Source organism: Pelobates fuscus, chromosome 1 (assembly GCF_036172605.1).
Source record: "Pelobates fuscus isolate aPelFus1 chromosome 1, aPelFus1.pri, whole genome shotgun sequence".
In the NCBI taxonomy this organism is placed as follows: domain Eukaryota; kingdom Metazoa; phylum Chordata; class Amphibia; order Anura; family Pelobatidae; genus Pelobates; species Pelobates fuscus.
In genome coordinates this window covers 84452914-84472632 of record NC_086317.1, presented here as the reverse complement: position 1 = coordinate 84472632, position 19719 = coordinate 84452914, and the positions used below count along the sequence as shown (strand labels likewise).

Below are 19719 nucleotides of genomic sequence, written 5' to 3'. Positions count from 1 at the left end.
TCGTGCCAGAAACGAGTTAGTTTTCACTCTGGAGGGAATCTAATTATCTAACAGGGGTCCACTTTGTACCTTTGCATCCTAACAAAGGGGATGTAAGTCCCTCACCACACACTATTCAGCAGTCATTAAAAGTAATCATGCAGGCTGCAATGACCTGTGTAAGAGGTTGTAACTTACTGCACGTTAGTGTTATGCCAACATATAGACATATTTACAATATGGCAGCATTTTTAGGAAGCTTCATTCTCAGAGCCATTAGGTACCTTAGAATCAGGGCCGTCTTTAGCGCGGGGCAAACGGGGCAGCTGCCCCGGGCCCAGTTGCTCCTGGGGGGCCCCAGAGCAGCTGCTCCGTGGGCCCCGCGATTTGCGCAGCCACCCTTGGACCCGGCAGTGCGGCTGCACAGAGCCGCACCATCCCGCATGCTAAAGAGGGCCCCCGGGTGGCCCATGCACAAAGGGCCACCCGGGGGGCATGTGCCAGCAGGGGCCCAGTCGGGCGCAGTTACGCTTAAACAGCGCGACCGGGCCCCTTCCTGTTCGGCAGCCGGATGGGAGGAAGTGAGTGCCGCGCGTCACTTCCTCCCACCGGAGATTAGAGCCGCACAGGAGGAGAAAGGCAGGGAGGAGGGGAGTTTCAGAGTGGAACTCCCAACTACCTCAGCCTGCCACTGGACTCCAGGGAAACCACCCTCCAGAAAAGGTAAGGGTGGTTGGAGGGTGGCTAAATGTATGTTAGTATGTTTGTGTGTGTATGTCTGTGTCAGTATTTCTGTCTGTGTGTGTGTGTGTCAGTATTTCTGTCTGTGTGTGTCAGTATTTCTGTCTGTGTGTGTCAGTGTGTGTGTGTCAGTATGTCTGTCTGTGTTTCAGTGTGTCTGTGTGTGTGTCAATACTTCTGTCAGTGTGTGTGTGTCAGCATGTCTGTGTGTGTCAGTATTTCTTTGTGTGTCAATACTTCTGTCAGTGTGTGTGTCACTATTTATGTGTGTGTCAGTATGTCTGTCTGTGTGTCTGTGTGTCAGTACGTCTGTCTGTGTTTCAGTGTGTCTGTGTGTATATCAGTATGCCTGTGTGTGTCAGCATGTCTGTGTGTGTGTCAATACTTCTGTCAGTGTATGTGTGTCAGTATTTCTGTCAGTGTATGTGTCTGTGTGTTTGTCAGTACATCTGTCAGTGTATGTGTCTGTGTGTCAGTATGTCTATGTGTGTGTCAGTGTGTCTGTGTGTATGTCAGTGTGTCTGTGTGTATGTCAGTATGCCTGTGTGTGTCAGCATGTCTGTGTGTGTGTGTGTCAATACGTCTGTCAGTGTATGTGTCTGTATGTGTTGCAGTATATCTGTCAGTGTATGTGTCTGTGTGTGTATGCATGTGCGTCTGTGTGTGTGTCAGTATGTCTGAATGTGTGTCAATATGTCGGCCAGTATATATTTGTGTGTCAGTGTATGTGTGTGTCAGTATGTATCTGTGAATGTTTTAATATGTCTGTCTGTGTGTGTATGTGTCAATATGTCAGTGATTGGGGGTTGGGCGTAATTGGGGGGTTGGTGGATTGAGAGGGTCGCAGGGCCGAGGGGGCCCAACAAAATTCTTTGCCCAGGGTCCTATTCATATTATAGACGGCCCTGCTTAGAATAGCCCATAAACAGGGTGCTCAAACATTTTTATGTGTCTCTTTTTGTCCAGCCTGCTAATTACGGCTTCAATTTTATATTTTGTGGATAAACTATATATTAAATATATTTATATATATAACAATCAAAATATTAAAATATGTTATATTTTTATATTATTTTAAAGTTTTTTTTCCAAAAATAATAAAATGTTTGAAATGGTTATACAACAATATTAAATTGAGGCCTACATGACAAAATAAATCTACATTGATGTGAAGTGAATAACATTGATTATATCATTATAATGGCACCTGTCATGGGTTGTGATATATTAGACAGCAAGTGAACAGTCAGTTCTTGAATTGTATGGGCAAGTGAAAAAAATGGGCAAGTGAAAAGATCTGATTGACTTTGACAAGGGCCAAATAGTGATGGCTAAACGACGGGTCAGAGTATCTACAAAATGGCAAGTCTTGTGGGGTGTTCCCAGTATGCAGTAGTTAATACCTACCAAAAGTGGTGCAAGGAAGAACAAACGTTAAACCGGTGTCAGGGTCATGGGCATGGGCACCCAAGACTCACTAATGCATATGGGAGCAAAGGCTAGTCTGTCTGGTCTGATCCCACACAAGAGCTGCTGTAGCTCAAATTGCTAATACACCTAATGCTGACCATGATAGAAAGGTGTCAGAACACACAGTGCATCACATATGGGACTACGTAGCCGCAGACCGGTCAGATTGCCCATGAAGACCCATGTTTACCGCTGAAAGCACCTTCAATGGGAACGGGAGCAATAGAAAAAGGTTGCCTTGTCTGACGAATAACATTTACCTAGGGATGGGAAAGCTGTAGGATGCACTTTGGGAAGAAGGCTGGCCAACTGAAGCAGTGTTATGCGGAATGTTCTGTTGGGAAATATTGGCTCCTGGCATTCATGCAGATGTTATTTTGACACGTACCCCCTACCGAAAGATTGTTGCAGACCACACACACCCTTTCATGGCAATGGTGTTCCATGATGGCAGTGGCCTCTTTCAGCAGGATATGGCACCCTGCCACACTGTAAAAATTGTTGAGGAATGGTTTGAGGAACATGACAAAGAGTTCAAGGTGTTACCTGTGCCTCCAAAATCCCCAGATCTCAATCTCATTGAGCATCTGTGGGGTGTGCTGGAACAGAAAATCTGATCCATTGAGGATCCACCTGACAACTTTCATTACATTCAGAGGTCTTGTGGAGTTCATGCCTCAACGCATCAGAGCTGTTTTGGCAGCACAGTGGGAACCTATACAGGCAGGTGGTTTTAATGATGTGGCTGATCGGTGTATTTCTGCTTTCATGATAAAATGTCAGTCCCTTCTGAAAAATGCAAGATAAAGGATACCATATAATCTTTAAATCTTTTATCAACTCAGTATTTTTTTTTAAATGCTGACCAAATAAATGTTGTTTTTTTAGGTATCCCTAAATGGAAGTAAACACGCACTTTTTTAGTTTTATCTTGTGTTTATGTGCTAATTACACATCCATTGTTTTAAATAAATGTTCCTCTCATTATCATTTTTCAAATGAAATAACTTAGTAGTAAAGTTTAAAAACAAACACTTGCAAACAACATACCAAAAAGCTCTGGGAGTATTTGATAAAACCGATTTGCTTCAGCCAGTGTTGAACTTCCAAGGGTTTCCAATTGGGAACAGAGCGCACAATTCGGGATGGGACCTCCTCTCCCATCATACGAAGAGCCTTTTTAGCCAAAGAAGAAACTGTGCCATCTACAGAGTAAAACACTATCCTCTTCAGACTATGCGTTGCTCCAATTTCAGTAAGTACCTACACACAAAAAAAAAAAAAAATGGCAACAATTCCTATTTTGCAATAACTGTATTATAGGGAAGTGAGTTGAAATTGTTTTAAATTAAACAAGACTTCTATCATTCTATGTGGAGGATACAATTAAAAAAGGATAAACATTTTTATAATGTACAAAGGATAAAGTCTCCATAATACAGATGTGCATCAAATGTACATTAAAATGCAGATTAGATCCCCTCTTCAAAAAAAAAAAATAAATAATAATACTAAAATTTGAAGAATGGTATTTCTAACACACTCCGATGCTATGTAACAATATGCAAATCAACATATGCATTTCTGCTTACCTTTCAGTAAAGACTTGCTACTTATACATAGCTTTATGGCCAAACGGGTTCTGGGTTGTCATCAAAATAAATAAATAAAAACTAAGTAAAAGAAATAGAAAAGTGCTGCGGATGGTGGGATGCCAGGTTTATCGCCATCCAAACTACTCTTTTCCCTCTCTCTAGTATCTCTTGTGCACCTCCCATGGCTCCCATGTTTATGGACAAAGTGTTTAGGACCTGTGCTATCAATTTGTCCATTAGGTATGTGCCTTTGCTTTTCATTATAACTACAACATAAGAAATAAGAATTGCACCTACCGACCACACAAGGGTGGAAGGAATCCAGTTCTGCCCAAACAGGTATACATTCAGGAAAGTTGAAAAAAAATACTAAAATAAAAGAACAATCAAGAGAAAGTAGAGGAATAGGGTAAATTATCCTTAAGCAGTGGGTTTCCCTCTTTTTCCCTCTTTTTCTATCCTTAAGGATAATTTACCCTATTCCTCTACTTTCTCCTGCTAGTTCTATATTTTTAGTAGATTTTTGGTGAAGTCAATTCACTAGGGGGTTAACCCCCACCTAGGAGAAACCTATCTGGTATCTTTGTTTTTTTTATTTACAAAAAAATACTACCACTTCATTTCAAAAATAGTGTCCCTTTATTCAGGTGCCCAAAGTGTAAAAAAGCAATATTTTGACCGCTGCAACAGTCTTCATCAAGCTGCACCTGTTTCGAACTGTTGCCACTCTTGGGCCACTGCTTCAGGTAAGGCTAGACTGATCATATTAAAGAGCCTCTGTTCCCTTTTAGTCATACCCTCAATTGGCTGGGTCAGGAAATCTCAGGGGTTAAGGTCAAAGTGCCAATGGAATATGATGGATACCAGCAAGCAAATCTCCAACCAGAAAGCTGTGGCAGAACTGCCCATTCAAAATAATTTAATGCGTGCAGTATACCATTGGAACAGCGTTTTAAAGATTGCTCCTTGAGGGTTATAGATATGGAGGATCAGGCACACGCCTCCCATATATCTTCCCAGTTTTTCCCCTACAGCACCTCCAGGTAAGTCTCCAATTACTCCACATATCATTCCTTGATGATGAGCTTATATTTTGGTATAATAGAATGATTATTCCTGTTTGGGTGGTTTCTTCTCAACAAAGCTTTTTTTAAAAATTTCAGGGGAATTGGGCACTGTTTTCACTTCTGGTTATGTTGCAAAGTCTCTTTTTTGCATATATTGGAAGTAAGCCCCATGCGGCAGGTGAGCTGACTGCTGTAGTTCTGAGAAGGTGACTATTTCTTGATCTCTATACAATTGTAAAAATCTCTACAGCCCTGTACTGTCTGTGCCTCATCCAAGGAAGAAACACTCTGTTGCTTAGAAATATGGTCATTGGAGAAGGAAAGGATCACAGAGAGTACCGCTCATCAACTGCTTATTTTCAAGGAATTATGGATAGATGGGCATGATGTTCTCAAAAGAGCAGTCTGCAAGTTAGTAACCCACAATGCACCCATGAGAAGGCATTCTAGGTCTTACCTAGCATCTACAGTTGCTGGGGAGTGCCAGTGGATTACCTTTGCTAACTGCGCCGCTAGGTAGTAAAAGTATAGGTGAGGAAGGCCTAGACCACCTGCCATTTTTGGACAGTATAGTTGGGTTTGGGCCAATCTGTGTCTTTTATGATGCCAAATGAACTTATCTATGGCTGCCTGCGGGTAACTCTTATCAGGAGCAGTTGGAACTAAAAGAGAATCCTGGCTAAAAAATTAATTCATTATTATTATTATTTAATTATTTATATAGCGCCAGCAAAATTCTGTAGTGCTTGTATAATGGGTGGACTAACAGACATGTAATTAATTAATGTAATTAACCAGACAACTGGATGTACAGGAACAGAGGGGTTGAGGGCCCTGCTCAATGAGCTTACATGCTAGAGAGAGTGGGGTATAGTGACACAAGGCTATAAGTAGGGGTAATGAAATAGGTTGCTTGAAAAGTATTCAGTGGGAACTTAGTAGGTTATTTTTGACAGTTGCAGGAGAGGAGCCATGGGGGGGATGGGGGGGAATGAAAATCCGCTAACAGCTTAAATGATATGCTTTCCTGAAGAAGTGTGTTTTCAAAGATTTTTTGAAGGAGTGGAGACTGGGTGAAAGTCTAACAGAGAAGGGAAGGGAGTTCCATAGAAAAGATGCAGCCCTGGAGAAGTCTTGGAGACCAGCATCAGATGTGGGAGTACGGACAGAGGATAGGCGTAGGTCTTCGGCAGAGCGCAGGGGCCTCGACGGGACATACTTTTGTATTAGGGAGGATAGGTAGGTTGGAGCAGCATTGTGTATGGACTTTTAGGCAAGCACCAGAATCTTAAATCGAGCCCTATATCTAACTGAAAGACAATGTAGGGACTGACATATGGGGGAGGCGTGGGAGGTGCGGGCAGACAGGAAAATGAGCCTTGCCGCCGCGTTCATAATAGATTGTAGCAGTGCAATCTGGGAATACGTAAGACCACTGAGAAGGGGATTGCCGTAGTCAAGACGAGAAACAACAACAGCATGGACCAGCAGCTTAGCCGCATCTGGTGTTAAAGGGACACTATAGTCACCTGAACAACTTTAGCTTAATGAAGCAGTTTTGGTGTATAGAACATTCCCCTAAAGCCTCACTGCTCAATCCTCTGCCATTTAGGAGTTAAATCCCTTTGTTTATGAACCCTAGTCACACCTCCCTGCATGTGACTTGCACAGCCTTCCATAAACACTTCCTGTAAAGAGAGCCCTATTTAGGCTTTCTTTATTGTAAGTTCTGTTTAATTAAGATTTACTTATCCCCTGCTATGTTAATAGCTTGCTAGACCCTGCAAGAGCCTCCTGTATGTGACTAAAGTTCAATTTAGAGATTGAGATACAATTATTTAAGGTAAATTACATCTGTTTGAAAGTGAAACCAGTTTTTTTTCATGCAGGCTCTGTCAATCATAGCCTGGGAGGTGTGGCTAGGGCTGCATAAACAGAAACAAAGTGATTTAACTCCTAAATGACAGTGAATTGAGCAGTGAAATTGCAGGAGAATGATCTATACACTAAAACTGCTTTATTTAGCTAAAGTAATTTAGGTGACTATAGTGTTCCTTTAAATATGTTTTTGAGATGGAAGCAGCAGGCAGGGCCGGATTAACATAGGGGCTGATGGAGCTGCAGCTCTAGGCCCAGGACCATGGAATAGGCCCATTTAAAAGAAAAAAAAATCCTTTTTATTTTTTTTACACACTTCTCTTAGGTTTACCATCTGACTGGTATTTTAAGGCACAGCCGGTATTTGAGGCTGCCTGGCTGTGACGGTATTGCAATAATACCGGCAATACAAATGCAAATATTTTTCTCAGTATAAACGGAGATTGCTCTGCAATACCAGCACCGGCAAGTAGGGGCCACTGTGTATGGAGAGAGTCAGGGATAGGAAGTTACAGCATCTCCCTGCCTCTCTCTACTCACTGATCCGTGGGGGGCAGCTACACAGCACAGAGAGTCCAGACAGCAGCTCCCAGCCTGCAGAGACAGACTACAGCTCAGGTATGTATAGGATGGGGGGGAAAGGCAGCAGGGAGACATGGAGACACTGAGACACTAGGGGACACATGGGGACACTCAGACACGACGGGACACGTGGGGACCCTGAGACACTTGGGGACACTGGGAAAAATGGGGACGCTGAGACACATGGGGACGCTGTGAGACATAGTGAGACGCATTGGCACACGGAGAGACAAGGGACACAGTGTCTCCATGTCTCCCAGTGTCCCCATGTCTCCCAGTGTCTGTGTCCCCATGTCTCTCAGTGTTCCCATGCCTCCCAGTGTCCCTATGTCTCCCAGTGTCCACATGTCTCCCAGCCAGTGTCCCTGGTGTCCCTAGTATCCCCATGTCTCCCAGTGTCCCCATGTCTACATCCACAAGTGCCCCATGTCTCCCAGTGTCCCCAAGTGTCTGTGTCCCCATGCCTCCCAGCCAGTGTCACTAGTGTCTCAGTGTCCCCATGTCTCCCAGTGTCCCCTAGTGTCTTAGTTTACCCAAATGTCTATGTCCCCATGTCTCCCAGTGTCTGTGTTCCCATGTCACTGTGTCCCTAGTGTCTGTGACCCCTTTTCTCCCAGTGTCCCCAAATGTCTGTGTCCTCATGTCTCCCAGTGTCTCGATGTCTCCCAGTGTCCCCATGTCTGTATCCACAAGTGCCCCCATGTCTCCCAGTGTCCCCAAATGTCTCAGTGTCCCCAAGTTTGTCAGTGCCCCAATTTCTCCCAGTGTCCAAAGTGTCTCAGTGTCCCCGGGTTTTGGGCATGCACGCCACTTTTGGCAGTTCTGGTCACGTGATTTGTGTCAGTGGCCAACCCTTTTATCCCGCCCATTGACCTACTGCTTCACTGGACAAGGCTGTTAGGGGGTATGGATTTAAGCATAAATTAGATAACGAGATTAGCATAGAGTATGTGTTTTCTTAAAGCTGCATCCTTTGAGTTTCCCTCCAACACCAACTCCATCAGATACATGACGCTTGAGAGGTATGACTGTTTTAGTGTTTTTGGTCGATAAGATTCTGTAATTAGGCCCCATCATAATTCTCAGCACCAGGCCCACTGGGCTCTTAATCTGGCCCTGGCGGCAGGGTTTGGCGATCGACTGGACATGAGGGATGAAGGAGAGGTCGGAGTAAAAGAGAACACCTAGGCAGCAAGCCTGCGAGGTAGAGGTGATGTGGCGCTGTTGACTTGGAGGGAGACAGACACTGGAGTAGCAACACTTGAGGGAGGAAAGACCAGAAGTTCTGTTTTTGGATAGGTTGAGTTTAAGGAAGTGAGCAGCCATCCAATTGGAAATCGCAGAGAAGCAGTCAGAGCCACGAGTCAAGATGGGCATAGAGAGATTAGGAGAGGACAGGTAGATTTGCGTGCCATCTGCATATAAATGATAATGGAAGCCAAAGGAGCTGATGAGTTTACCAAGGGAGGCAGTATAGATGGAGAACAGTAGGGGACCAATGACTGAAACTTGGGGGACACCAAAAGAGAGGGGTTGGGGATAAGAGGTAGAGCCAGAGAAAGAAACACTGAAAAAGCGCTGGGAGAGGTAGAAGGAGCACCAGGAGAGAGTAGACCGAGATTATGGAGAATGAGAAAAAGCTGTTGATGATCAACAGTGTCAAAGGCAGCAGAAAGATCAAGGAGAATTAGGATAGAGATTTAGTAGCGATTAAATCGTTGGATACTTTGGTCACAACTGTCTCAACAAAGTGACGAGCGCGGAATCCAGACTGAAGCAGGTCAAGCAGAGAGTTGGATTCGAGGAAGTATGTCAATCTTGCATACACAACTCACTCAAGGAACTGGAGGCAAACGGCAGTAGTGATATAGGGCAGTAGTTAGATAGGGAGTTGGGGTCGAGGTTTGGCTTTTTCAGAATTGGCATTATGGTTGCATGCTTGAAGGATGAAGGAAATGTGCCGGAGGAAAGGGAGAGATGAAAAACTTTAGTGAGAGAAAGAGCAAGAGAGGGAGACAGAGTGCAGATGAGATATGAAGGAATAGACTCGAGGGAACAGGTGGTCGGGCGGGAGGACCGGAGCAGAGTGGAAACCTCTTTTGTTGTAATAGGTGAGAATGAGCATAGAACAGTTGGGTGAGTGGGGTTGGGTGATGTATTGGAAGAGTTATTGGAAGGAGAGGGAGAGAGATTAGAGATCTCTTCCCTGATTATTAAATCTTCTCAGTGAAGTGAGTTGCAAGGTTTGAGGCAGACAGGGTTGTAGGAGGAGGGGGAGCAACAGGACAAAGGAGAGCATTAAAAGTGTGAAATGGGCATATGGGTTGTCAGGACAGTGTGCTTATGAGGGTGTTGAAGTAATTTACTTTTGCAGAGGAAAGACCAGAGTATAGGAGCACAGCATAAATTTATAGTGGATAAAGTCAGGTGCAGAGTGAGACTTTCTCCAACAGCGTTCAGCAGTTCTAGAACATTTTTGGAGATATTGGGTCAGCTTGGTGTGCCAAGGTTGTAATTGGGAACGCTTGCTGTGTTTAAATGTAGGAGGTGCCATGTCAAGTTGAGAGGAGAGAGGAGAGTTGTAGAGTGAAGTTGCAGAGTTAGGGCAAGTAAAATTTGAGATGGGTAAAAGGAGAGTTTGGAGTTTGGTGGAGAAATGCTGGAGATCAAAGCTGTGGAGGTTTCTCTGAGATTGGAGAGTTGATAGTGGTGAGATTTGGGTACGGGATATGCAGATGTCAAAGTTCAGCAGATGGTGGTCAGATAAAGGAAATGGAACAATGGAGAGATTAGAGGTGGCACATAGATTGGTAACGATGAGGTCAAGAGTGTTTCCTGTGTAAGGCCGAAGGAGGAGGTTACAAAGAGCAGAAGGGAGGCATCAGGGCAGTTGAGGTTGTTGATTGGGATGTTAAAGTCCCCAAGTATGAGGGAAGGAGTGCTAGGGGAGAGAAAGTGGGGTAGCCAGGAAGAAAAGTGTTCAATGAATAGGATGACCTGGGGGGCAACAGATGATGGAATTTCTTAAAGGAGTGGGCTTAAATATGTGGACAGTGTGAACTTCAAAGGAAGTAAAGGAAAGGGCAGGGGCAGGGAGGATAGGTTGAAAGGTATTTAATTTTGCAAGATTCTTTTGTTTCAGGTATTGTACCGGAGGATTGGAGGAAGGCAGATGTTGTTCCTATATTTAAAAAGGGTTCAAAATCCTTGCCTGGAAATTATAGACCTGTGAGCTTAACTTCTGTGACTGGTAAATTATTTGAACGGCTATTAAGGGATAATATTCAGGAATTCATTGGGAAGAACTGTGTTATTAGCAATAATCAGCATGGTTTTATGAAACATAGGTCATGTCAAACTAACCTAATTGCATTCTACGAAGAAGTAAGTAAAAATATAGATCAGGGTGTTGCAGTGGATGTGATCTACTTGGATTTTGCCAAGGCATTTGATACGGTTCCTCACAATAGGTTAGTCTTCAAACTAAAAGAAATTGGTCTAGATGAATATTCTTGTTCTTGGGTAGAACATTGGCTTAAGGATAGAGTACAGCGAGTTGTCATAAATGGTAAATTCTCAAGCTGGACAAAAGTGGTAAGTGGTGTCCCTCAGGGTTCTGTTTTGGGGCCGCTTCTATTTAACATATTTATAAATGATCTTGAAATGGGCATTGAAAGCCATGTATCAGTGTTTGCAGATGACACAAAACTTTGTAAAGTAATAAAATGAGCAGGATATTGCCTTGCTGCAGAGGAATATGGATAGATTGGGGGACTGGGCACTAAAATGGCAGATGAAATTTAACGTAGAAAAATGCAAAGTTATGCACTTCGGGGTTAAGAATGCACAAGCAATTTACACCCTAAATGGTAGTGAACTAGGGATAACCACACACGAGAAGGATTTGGAATTGTTATAGACAACAAATTAGGTAGCAATATGCAATGTCAAACTGCCGTTGCTAAGGCCAGTAAGGTTTTGTCATGTATAAATAGGGGCATAAATTCTCGAGATGAAAATATAATTTTGCCTCTTTATAAATCGCTGGTAAGACCACACCTTGAATATGCTGTGCAATTTTCGGCACCTGTTCTAAAGAAGGATATCATGGCACTAGAAAAAGTGCAGAGACAAGCTACAAAATTGATAAAAGGAATGGAGCATTTTAGTTATGAAGAAAGGTTAAAAAATTTAAATCTCTTCAGTTTGGAAAAACGGCGCCTTAGAGGGGATATGATAACATTATACAAATATATTCGGGGCCAGTACAAACCATTATCTGGAAATCTATTCATAAACGGGGCTATACATAGGACACGAGGTCACACATTTAGGCTTGAAGAAAGGAGATTTAATCTAAGGCAAAGAAAAGGTTTTTTTACAGTAAGAGCAATAAGGATATGGAATTCATTGCCGGAAGAGGTGGTTTTGTCAGAGTCTATACAGATGTTTAAATTGCAATTGGATAAATACTTGCAAAAACATAACATACAGGGATACAATTTCTAATTAGTGGGCTAATAGCTGCTTGATCCAAGGAGACATCTGACTGCTATTTTGGGGTCAAGAAGGAATTTTTTCCTAGTTTGTTGCAAAATTGGAAGCGCTTCAGACTGGGTTTTTTGCCTTCTTTTGGATCAACAGCAAAAGCATATGTGAGGAAGGCTGAACTTTGATGGACGCAAGTCTCTTTTCAGCTATGTAACTATGTAACTATGTAACTATGTACATTGAGGGGAGAGAAGGATGCCTTCACTGCCGCCTTTACAGTTGAGTCTGGGAATGTGGAAGAATTATAGTCCACCAAAACATAAAGAGTCCAGAGTAGTGGTATCAGAGGGGGAAAGCCAGGTTTCAGTGAGTGCTAGTAGTGTGAGGGAATTAAGAGATAAAGAGATGGAACAGGCATTCCAGAGTGCACAGTAAATGTTGGTAGAGGAGGATAAACTGCAGGGTATTTGGATGAGGTTTAGTTTCTAGTTGTTTTAGTGTGAGCAGCTGAGGTGAAGGGCCCTGGGTTAGGAGAGACGTCACAAGTTGCTAGAAGTAGGAGGAGAGATAGTGACAGGAGGTGTGAATGGGTTTTATGGACGGGGTCTAGGATGAGATTGGGTGGGAGCAGGAGAGAAAGAATAGAGAAATTAGTGCAGGGCTTGAGATGAGAGAAGGGGGAGTGAAGCAGAGAGGGATTAATGTGAATGTGATTGTGTTGTTGAGGGAAGTGGGTGTAAGGAGATATTTTGATGCTGAGGGAGATGAGAGAAAAGGAGAAGAGGAGAAGATAGAGCATTGCTCAGACGAGTAAGTACTTTGAGAAAGCAGAGTGGGCAGAAGTAAAGAGAATGAGGACTGAGTGTTAGGGGTTAAGGGAGTGTACGAGTGTTCTGAATGCAGGTAGTGTTTGCAGCTGTCATTTCTAATTATCTAAAATTGTATGTGAGATTTTATCTATAAATGGAATAAAGAGCTTGGGGTTGGGTTAATCAATCATCAATTCACCGATCCATGATATTGGTTTGTCCATAATTAATTTGCGTATGCTTGGGATATAGTTTTGAGAAAATATTTGGGTTGGGTCAGCTGTGATATGGATGCCCAGGTACGTAAAGTTGTTAGGTTCTATTTTGAGTTGGTAGGTCAACCCCACCAATGCAGTGTCCCCAGTGAGAAATTCAGTGCCATGGCTACCGATATTGCTAGGTTTACTTTCTATCCAGATAAGTCTCCAAAGGATTTAAGTGTAGTGTTTAGATACTTTTGCCATACGTATTCCATTAATAAAGAACTAATCTATCCTGAAGTATGTGGATTGTGGGGTGAAACAGTATTTGTAATCTAGATTGCTAGAGTGTTGGGCCCTCCAGACATCTATGAGACGCATGTGCTGAATGAAATTGTGAACTAACTTATTCTGTGTGCCCCAACCCCTGGGATCAGGGGATTCCCAGTAGTGAGCTCCTGTCAACCGCTGGACACGGTACCACACTGAAGGCGCTTACCACCAGGATCACCCCTTGAGAGAGGGAGCAGACAGTGGTAGAAAGTGTGTTTCATAAAGAAAGGCCACATCTGCTTTTTTTTTCTTCTTTAATTCCCTAAGGAGGAGGCGCCACTTATTGGACGAATTAAGCCCCTTCACTTTTAGGGATTGGTATAATCTATGTAATATCTAGCTACTTAAGGCTTTACATCTCTCTATTGAATATCCGAGCAGAGGCTTTAGAATTGTATGGGACTTAGTGCATGCTTAAAGTTCCTGCCACTCCTCCCACAGAACATGGCTTTTGTTTTTTGTTTTTTCACAAGTTAAAACCTACAGATAAATGTCTCAATTTAATATTTTTGGCTAAACTTTTCAAACGATCACAATCTGCTAGTAAAACATTTCAAATAATTTATCTACAGAAGTCACCATTAAAGTCTAAGGGAATTTTTTTTGTAGAAAAATTATTAAAAAAAAAAAAAAAAAAATTCTAACAGATTGAGGTCAAAGTGCCATGTTTACGTCGCCATTCTGGCTTTTATCCTCGGTTTAATATTTTGGCAAGCTTTTCAAAAGATTTCATATTTTTGGATATACTTTTGAAATACTTTTTTCAAAATGTTAAATATCAAAATATATATCACATATATATATATATAATAAATATACTAAATCATTTTAAAATTGTACTCAAAATAATTAAATAATTTGAAAAGCTTATCCAAAGATATGAAATCGAGGACATAGTAGCACCAGTGAGATTTTTCTTTTTAAAAGTTTAATCTTTACTGGGATTTTCATTATTTAGAACATAACAGATAAGTAAGATAAGTGAGTTCTCACAGAAGTTAAACGGAGACTTAATTTACACAAACAGCCAAGCGTTAGCTAAGTTCACTGTGTCAATGAATGCTAGCCACCAGTTATGAAAAAAAAGTTTGTGCACAGGGGATTGGGACATTAAAAGAATGACTTACATTCCAAACTCCCTGTATGGCAATACATAGTTGATAATGATGTATTTGTGAATACCTTTGTATTCTTCTGCTGGGATTTGATAGCAGCCTCTACGCATAAATAGAAAACAGCAATGCACTGGGCCTCTAGGCGGGAGCTGTCCAATAATGGCACTAGACGCTGTAGATCACCAGTGTTTCTGCCCTGTGTGTGGTCACCGTTGTCTAAAAGAGATCGAGCAAATTCCTGAGGGTCCAGAGAAGAGATGAAAGGTTCAACTAATGCCAGAGTTCCTGATCTCTCCACTTCTTTCTCGATTTCTTTGTTGGTGGCTAACACGGTGATGGCAAGGCATGCGTGAAACCGTATCTGATCATCCTCCTTGGAGAAGACCAGGGGGAAAAGCCACTCAGCTGCTCTCTTCTCAATCATCAGCCGCTGGTTGGAAGGGCCACTGTACATGGCGCAATTCGCAAGGGCCACAGCACAGTGACGCAGAACCACAGGGTCTGTCCAACGGCACCAAAAGAGAATGGAATCCAGGCCTCCTTCACAGATGAGTTGCTTACAGGTCTCCTCTGTGTGTTTAAACATATGTTCCAGGATACCAGACAGGCTGCGTGCAAGTTTTGGATCATCTCTGTCTTTAGTAATATTCAAAATGACCCCCAGACCAATACGTGCGATACGATCCCTGCAAATTAATTAAATTAAAGTGATTCAAGATGAGAGGAGGAAATGTAGCATGTAGTTTCATTACATAGAATGGTTAATTCAGAATAAGTATTTTCTTATAAGAGCAAATGAATTACATCTGTAACCTGATTAGCCCTTTAGTGGAACAATATACCATGACTTACTTACGATTTGCAGTTCCGTACTTGATTGACACTTGTTGGAGTTCATTTGAATACTTACTAGATGTTCAGATTTTCACAAAATATAGATCACGTTGCTGTGTTTGCTACCTCTATATCATTGCTGTGTCTATAACTGCACGGTCATGTTGCTATGCATTGATTTTACAATTTTTTCTGGATGTTTTGACTATATTTAGCCATTTTCCTTGTGCTATGTAAACACTAGAGGGTACACATAACAACAGCGTTCCCAGACAGAATATAACAGTCCCACATTATCCATTGTTTAGCTGTCTGATTGGTCATAGTCCATGGTGTTCCAAGAGAAATGCAGTTTACATAAATGAACTACACATATTTCACATCTACTATAAGACAGACACATACAAACCTGTAGAAGTCACCTGTCTTTAAAGGTTCATCTGAATAACATTTTCTTTACCAGAACACATTGACTTTATTGCTTTTCTAGGTTCAGCTATAATGAAGAATCTCTCTCCATCTCTTGTATGCCTGTTGCAGCTAGCACATTAAACCAAAATCTCAGCTACTGTGTCGAGGGGGTCCCCTATCAGCGAGTCCTTGTTAGGTGGCTAATTGCATTCTGGACCCTGCTGTGTTCACTGGGGTAGCTTCATGTACTTACACTTAACAGCTCTGCTCTGCATAAGTGGCTGTAGACAGAGAATTACATCATTCATCATAATTCTCAATGAAAGTCGATCACAGGAGAGGGGAATAGGGATCACTGCGATCTCAGGATACCAGACCACCTGTTTTTCATGATTAATAATAATGTACTCCACGACTTTCCCTGACCTTTCACCAATACGTACATAATGTGGATTACTCAGTCTTATCCTAGAAGGTTACAGATTAGACTGGTAATGCTGTTTGCCTTGTTTATTTTGCATAGATTAATGTTCCAGTGCAGATTTTTTTTATTGTTTTCTCTTTTCACTCTATGGGCGGAATTCTATCACAAGAGATAAACTTAAGCTCTTTTGCAGTAAACAGTGTCTTTTCAGAGAAAAGGCAGTGTTTACATCACAGCCTAGGGATACCTCCACTGGCCACTCCTCAGATGACTGTTTGAGGTGCTTCCTGGGGCAGTGCTGCACGGTGTGCAGCACTGCCATTCAATGTATCTAACCTCTGCATGCAGACACTAAACTTTCCTCATAGAGATGCATTCATTTAATGCATCTCTATGAGGAGATGCTGATTGGCCGGAGCTGTGTTTGGCTTGTGCTGGCTCTACCGCCGATCTGCCTTCTTGACAAGCTCAGACAATCCAATGCTTTCCTATGGGCAAGCATTGTGATTGGCTCAAGTGAACACTTCTGATGACTTCGGCCAAACAGGCAGATCGGGGCAAAGCCAGCAGCAACAGACTGGAATAAAGCCAAGATTTTGCTATATTTAGGGGGGCTAGTGGGGCTAAATAGTGTTTAAAACACTATAGGATCAGGAATGCATGTTTGTGTTCCTGACCCTAAAGTGTTCCTTTTTTTGGTAACTAAGTAGCAGTTCTCCCATTGACATCAATGAGAGCATATATTGCTTTTCAACCACCACAGTTATGCTTGTTTCTTATAATGAAGTCTGGCTACATATATTACCATATTTAACCTGATGGGAGCAGATGGAGAGAAGGTAGCCAGTCGGCTCTCTCATACCAAGTGTCCACAACCTGACATTCAGGACTTGTATTGTTCTTCTGTCGGCTAAAAAAATTAATTCTTATATATTGTTCATGAACAAGGTTAATCTATTGTAAAAAATCAACAGAACATAAAAATGGACTTTCAATTTAAAAACAGTATATTATTCAAAATATGAAATTCCTAGCATAAAATATGATAAAACAATAACCATTAATAATTACTTTCATTTTACTTCATAGTTCAAAACATATAAGTTTAAAAAAAAAAAAAGAAAACGGAACAAAAACAAACAAGATATGTGCTGTTGTGAGTTCATCCAGTTTCAATTTGCCAATCTGTTTTAACAAGCACCAAGGAGAATGTTTCTGAGCCTTAATATTAAACTTATTGCATTTTAAGTTTTTCCCGTGGGTCCTTTTAAATCTTTTTCATAATAACTATGTTTTTCAGTTTTTTTTAGTACAGAGTCCTGTATTCTGGGCAAAATATGGGACTGCATCTGACTTGACACATAGAAAAATACCTTGTTTCCTTTTTACAGGTAAACTTTTTAAAATTCAAGGGCTGTGCCATACTAAGATGACTAGTATCCACATTTTAAAGAAAAAAAATTACGGTAGCTACCGGCTAGGGGAAATAAGAATAGGTTATACTGTCTAGCTTGCCCATACTTCATCTAAACCTTTTGTTTAACAGATCTGTAGAAGATGCTCTTGGTTTTCCATCCGATGCAAATTTCCACACAATTAAGAAACTGGAAACTAGGCACTCTAGGCTTTAGCGTGTATCAAAGTCCCCTCGAATCAACTAGGGTAGGAGAGATAACAGAAGCTCTGTCTGGCTCTCCAATGGAAGTAACTGAAGAAGAGAGTGATGCTCGGCAGGTCCCAGGTAAGAAGTGTAACCATTCTAAAATGGTGTGATTGCTTACAATGCACCAGACTACTCCTTGCACCATAACCACAACAGCACACTGCAGTGTTTATGGTGATTAAAGTGTTCCTTTAATTCTTTGAATGATAAATGAATTGTACTACATTTACACCCATCCCATCCTTAATAATACTTGGCACACAAAGTCCCAAGCTGTTCCTAAGTGCTGAACTACCTTTCAGATTTCTAAAATTAACTGTTCTAGCAAAATATATTCTTAAAATACAAATCTTTAATTTTCTTTATGTATTTTCACAATGGAAATTATCTATTTAGCAGCAAACGATTAAGAACAAGCTGTACTTTTAAATTTTGCATCCCAAGACACAAGACTAAATCAATACAGGATGTTGTGCCACAATTAGCAGTGAGTGCAGGCCCCAGGTTACATTTGTACACAATTTTAGTCTGTTATTAGTTCACAATGCAGTGTTAGAACACACAAAGGCATGGTAATACTTAATCAGTTCTTTAAAGTGTTTTCTTTTTGGTGTTTTATATTCTACTTGTAATGAGCTCCTATTGATAACATTGCCAAATACAAAGTATATATAACATCAGCTTGCCTCTGTATAGTGAGCCAAGCATGACATAATTTATGTTTACTTCAAACTATCCCACCCTGGGCATTTCTGAGGAATTGTACCAGAAGTAATGGCCTCATCCCGTCACTATGGAGTCCTTCAATGTGAATTTGTATCAATTCCTGGTCTGATTGCAGTATATTCAGCCAGCCTGTTCCTGTTACCTGTGCTGGATACATGCTAAGTGATTAAATTCTGATTCAATGTTAATGAACTGGATTTTACTTTACTACAGTTTTCTACTAACACATTATATTTGAATATTGGTTTACTTTAACCATTGCTTAAACTCATTACTAAGGAGACCAGCATTACTTCTTTAAAACACACAAGGTGCCTCTTGATGACCAATGATGATATCCCTTCTGCTCCTCTGGTGACACTTTATATAGCAAACAAGCTTCTGTTCCTTATCACTGACATGGGTGATAGTCACTATAAATGTAATCTAATTTACCACAATCCCCCCTTCCCCACAAACAACTTACCACACAACTCTCTTTTGCACTCAAGTCCCTTTGTGTATGTACTTCTCCCCCAAACCCTTTGTGTGTCTTTTTAACCCCAACAACTTCTGTGTCTCTTGCGTCTTTGTTTGTCACTTCCCCCAACACCTTTTGTGTCTCTTGCTCCCCCCAGCCCCTTTGTGGGTCTCTTCCCCCAACATATTCTATGTCTCTTGCTCCCCCAGCCCCTTTGTGTGTCTCTTCCCCCAACACCTTCTGTGTCTCTTGCTCCCCCTCAACCCCTTTGTTTGTCACTTCCCCCAACACCTTATGTGTCTCTTGCTCCCCCCAGCCCCTTTGTGTGTCTCTACCCCCAACACATTCTGTGTCTCTTGCTCCCTCCAGCCCCTTCCTGTTCCAAATGTGCATATCAGTAATAATCTGGACCTTCGTGGTTATTGATAACTACCGGTAGTCTGAGAACCACAAAAACTTACCAACACTGCTAACTGGCTTTACTGTCCCGTTTAAAATTTGAAACCACTGTCAACAATAACAACCAACAAGCACAATATCAATTACAACATCTGATGGACCACTTGTATTTATTATAAAAATGTATAAAAATATCTAGCTATCTCTTCAGTTCATCTGTTTTGTTCTAAAATGTAAAATCCACTTTGAATTCCCAACAGATCACAGTTTAGTGAATAACCTTGTACGTGTAATTCTATATTGTGTTTATTGTGTCAGGTACTATATGATGCTGGAGAGGGGGAAGGGGAGTTTTCCCACGTGACTGAGGCTGAGTTGGCATTTTTTTTTAATCTTTCCCATCCTCCTGATATATCAATCAATGGTTTCTCAACCTTGTTAGTACTGGATATTATTTAGATATTAATTAGAGTGTATTCTTATACTATGCACACTTATAAAACAGAAAAGTAAATAAATGGCTGTTGTTCATTTACATATCA

General features: G+C 41.5%; 1 protein-coding gene across 1 annotated transcript in view; it reads right to left on the bottom strand.

Moving 5' to 3' along the window:
• The window catches only part of SARM1 (sterile alpha and TIR motif containing 1), a 30987-nt gene that overhangs the window by 9729 nt on the left and 1539 nt on the right, over positions 1-19719 (bottom strand). Inside the window, exons 2-3 of the mRNA XM_063449945.1 lie at positions 14328-14946; positions 3241-3453 (exon numbers count right to left, since the gene is read on the bottom strand). Of these exons, the coding sequence (XP_063306015.1) occupies positions 3241-3453; positions 14328-14946 (832 nt within the window). The remainder of the gene's footprint in view (positions 1-3240; positions 3454-14327; positions 14947-19719) is intronic.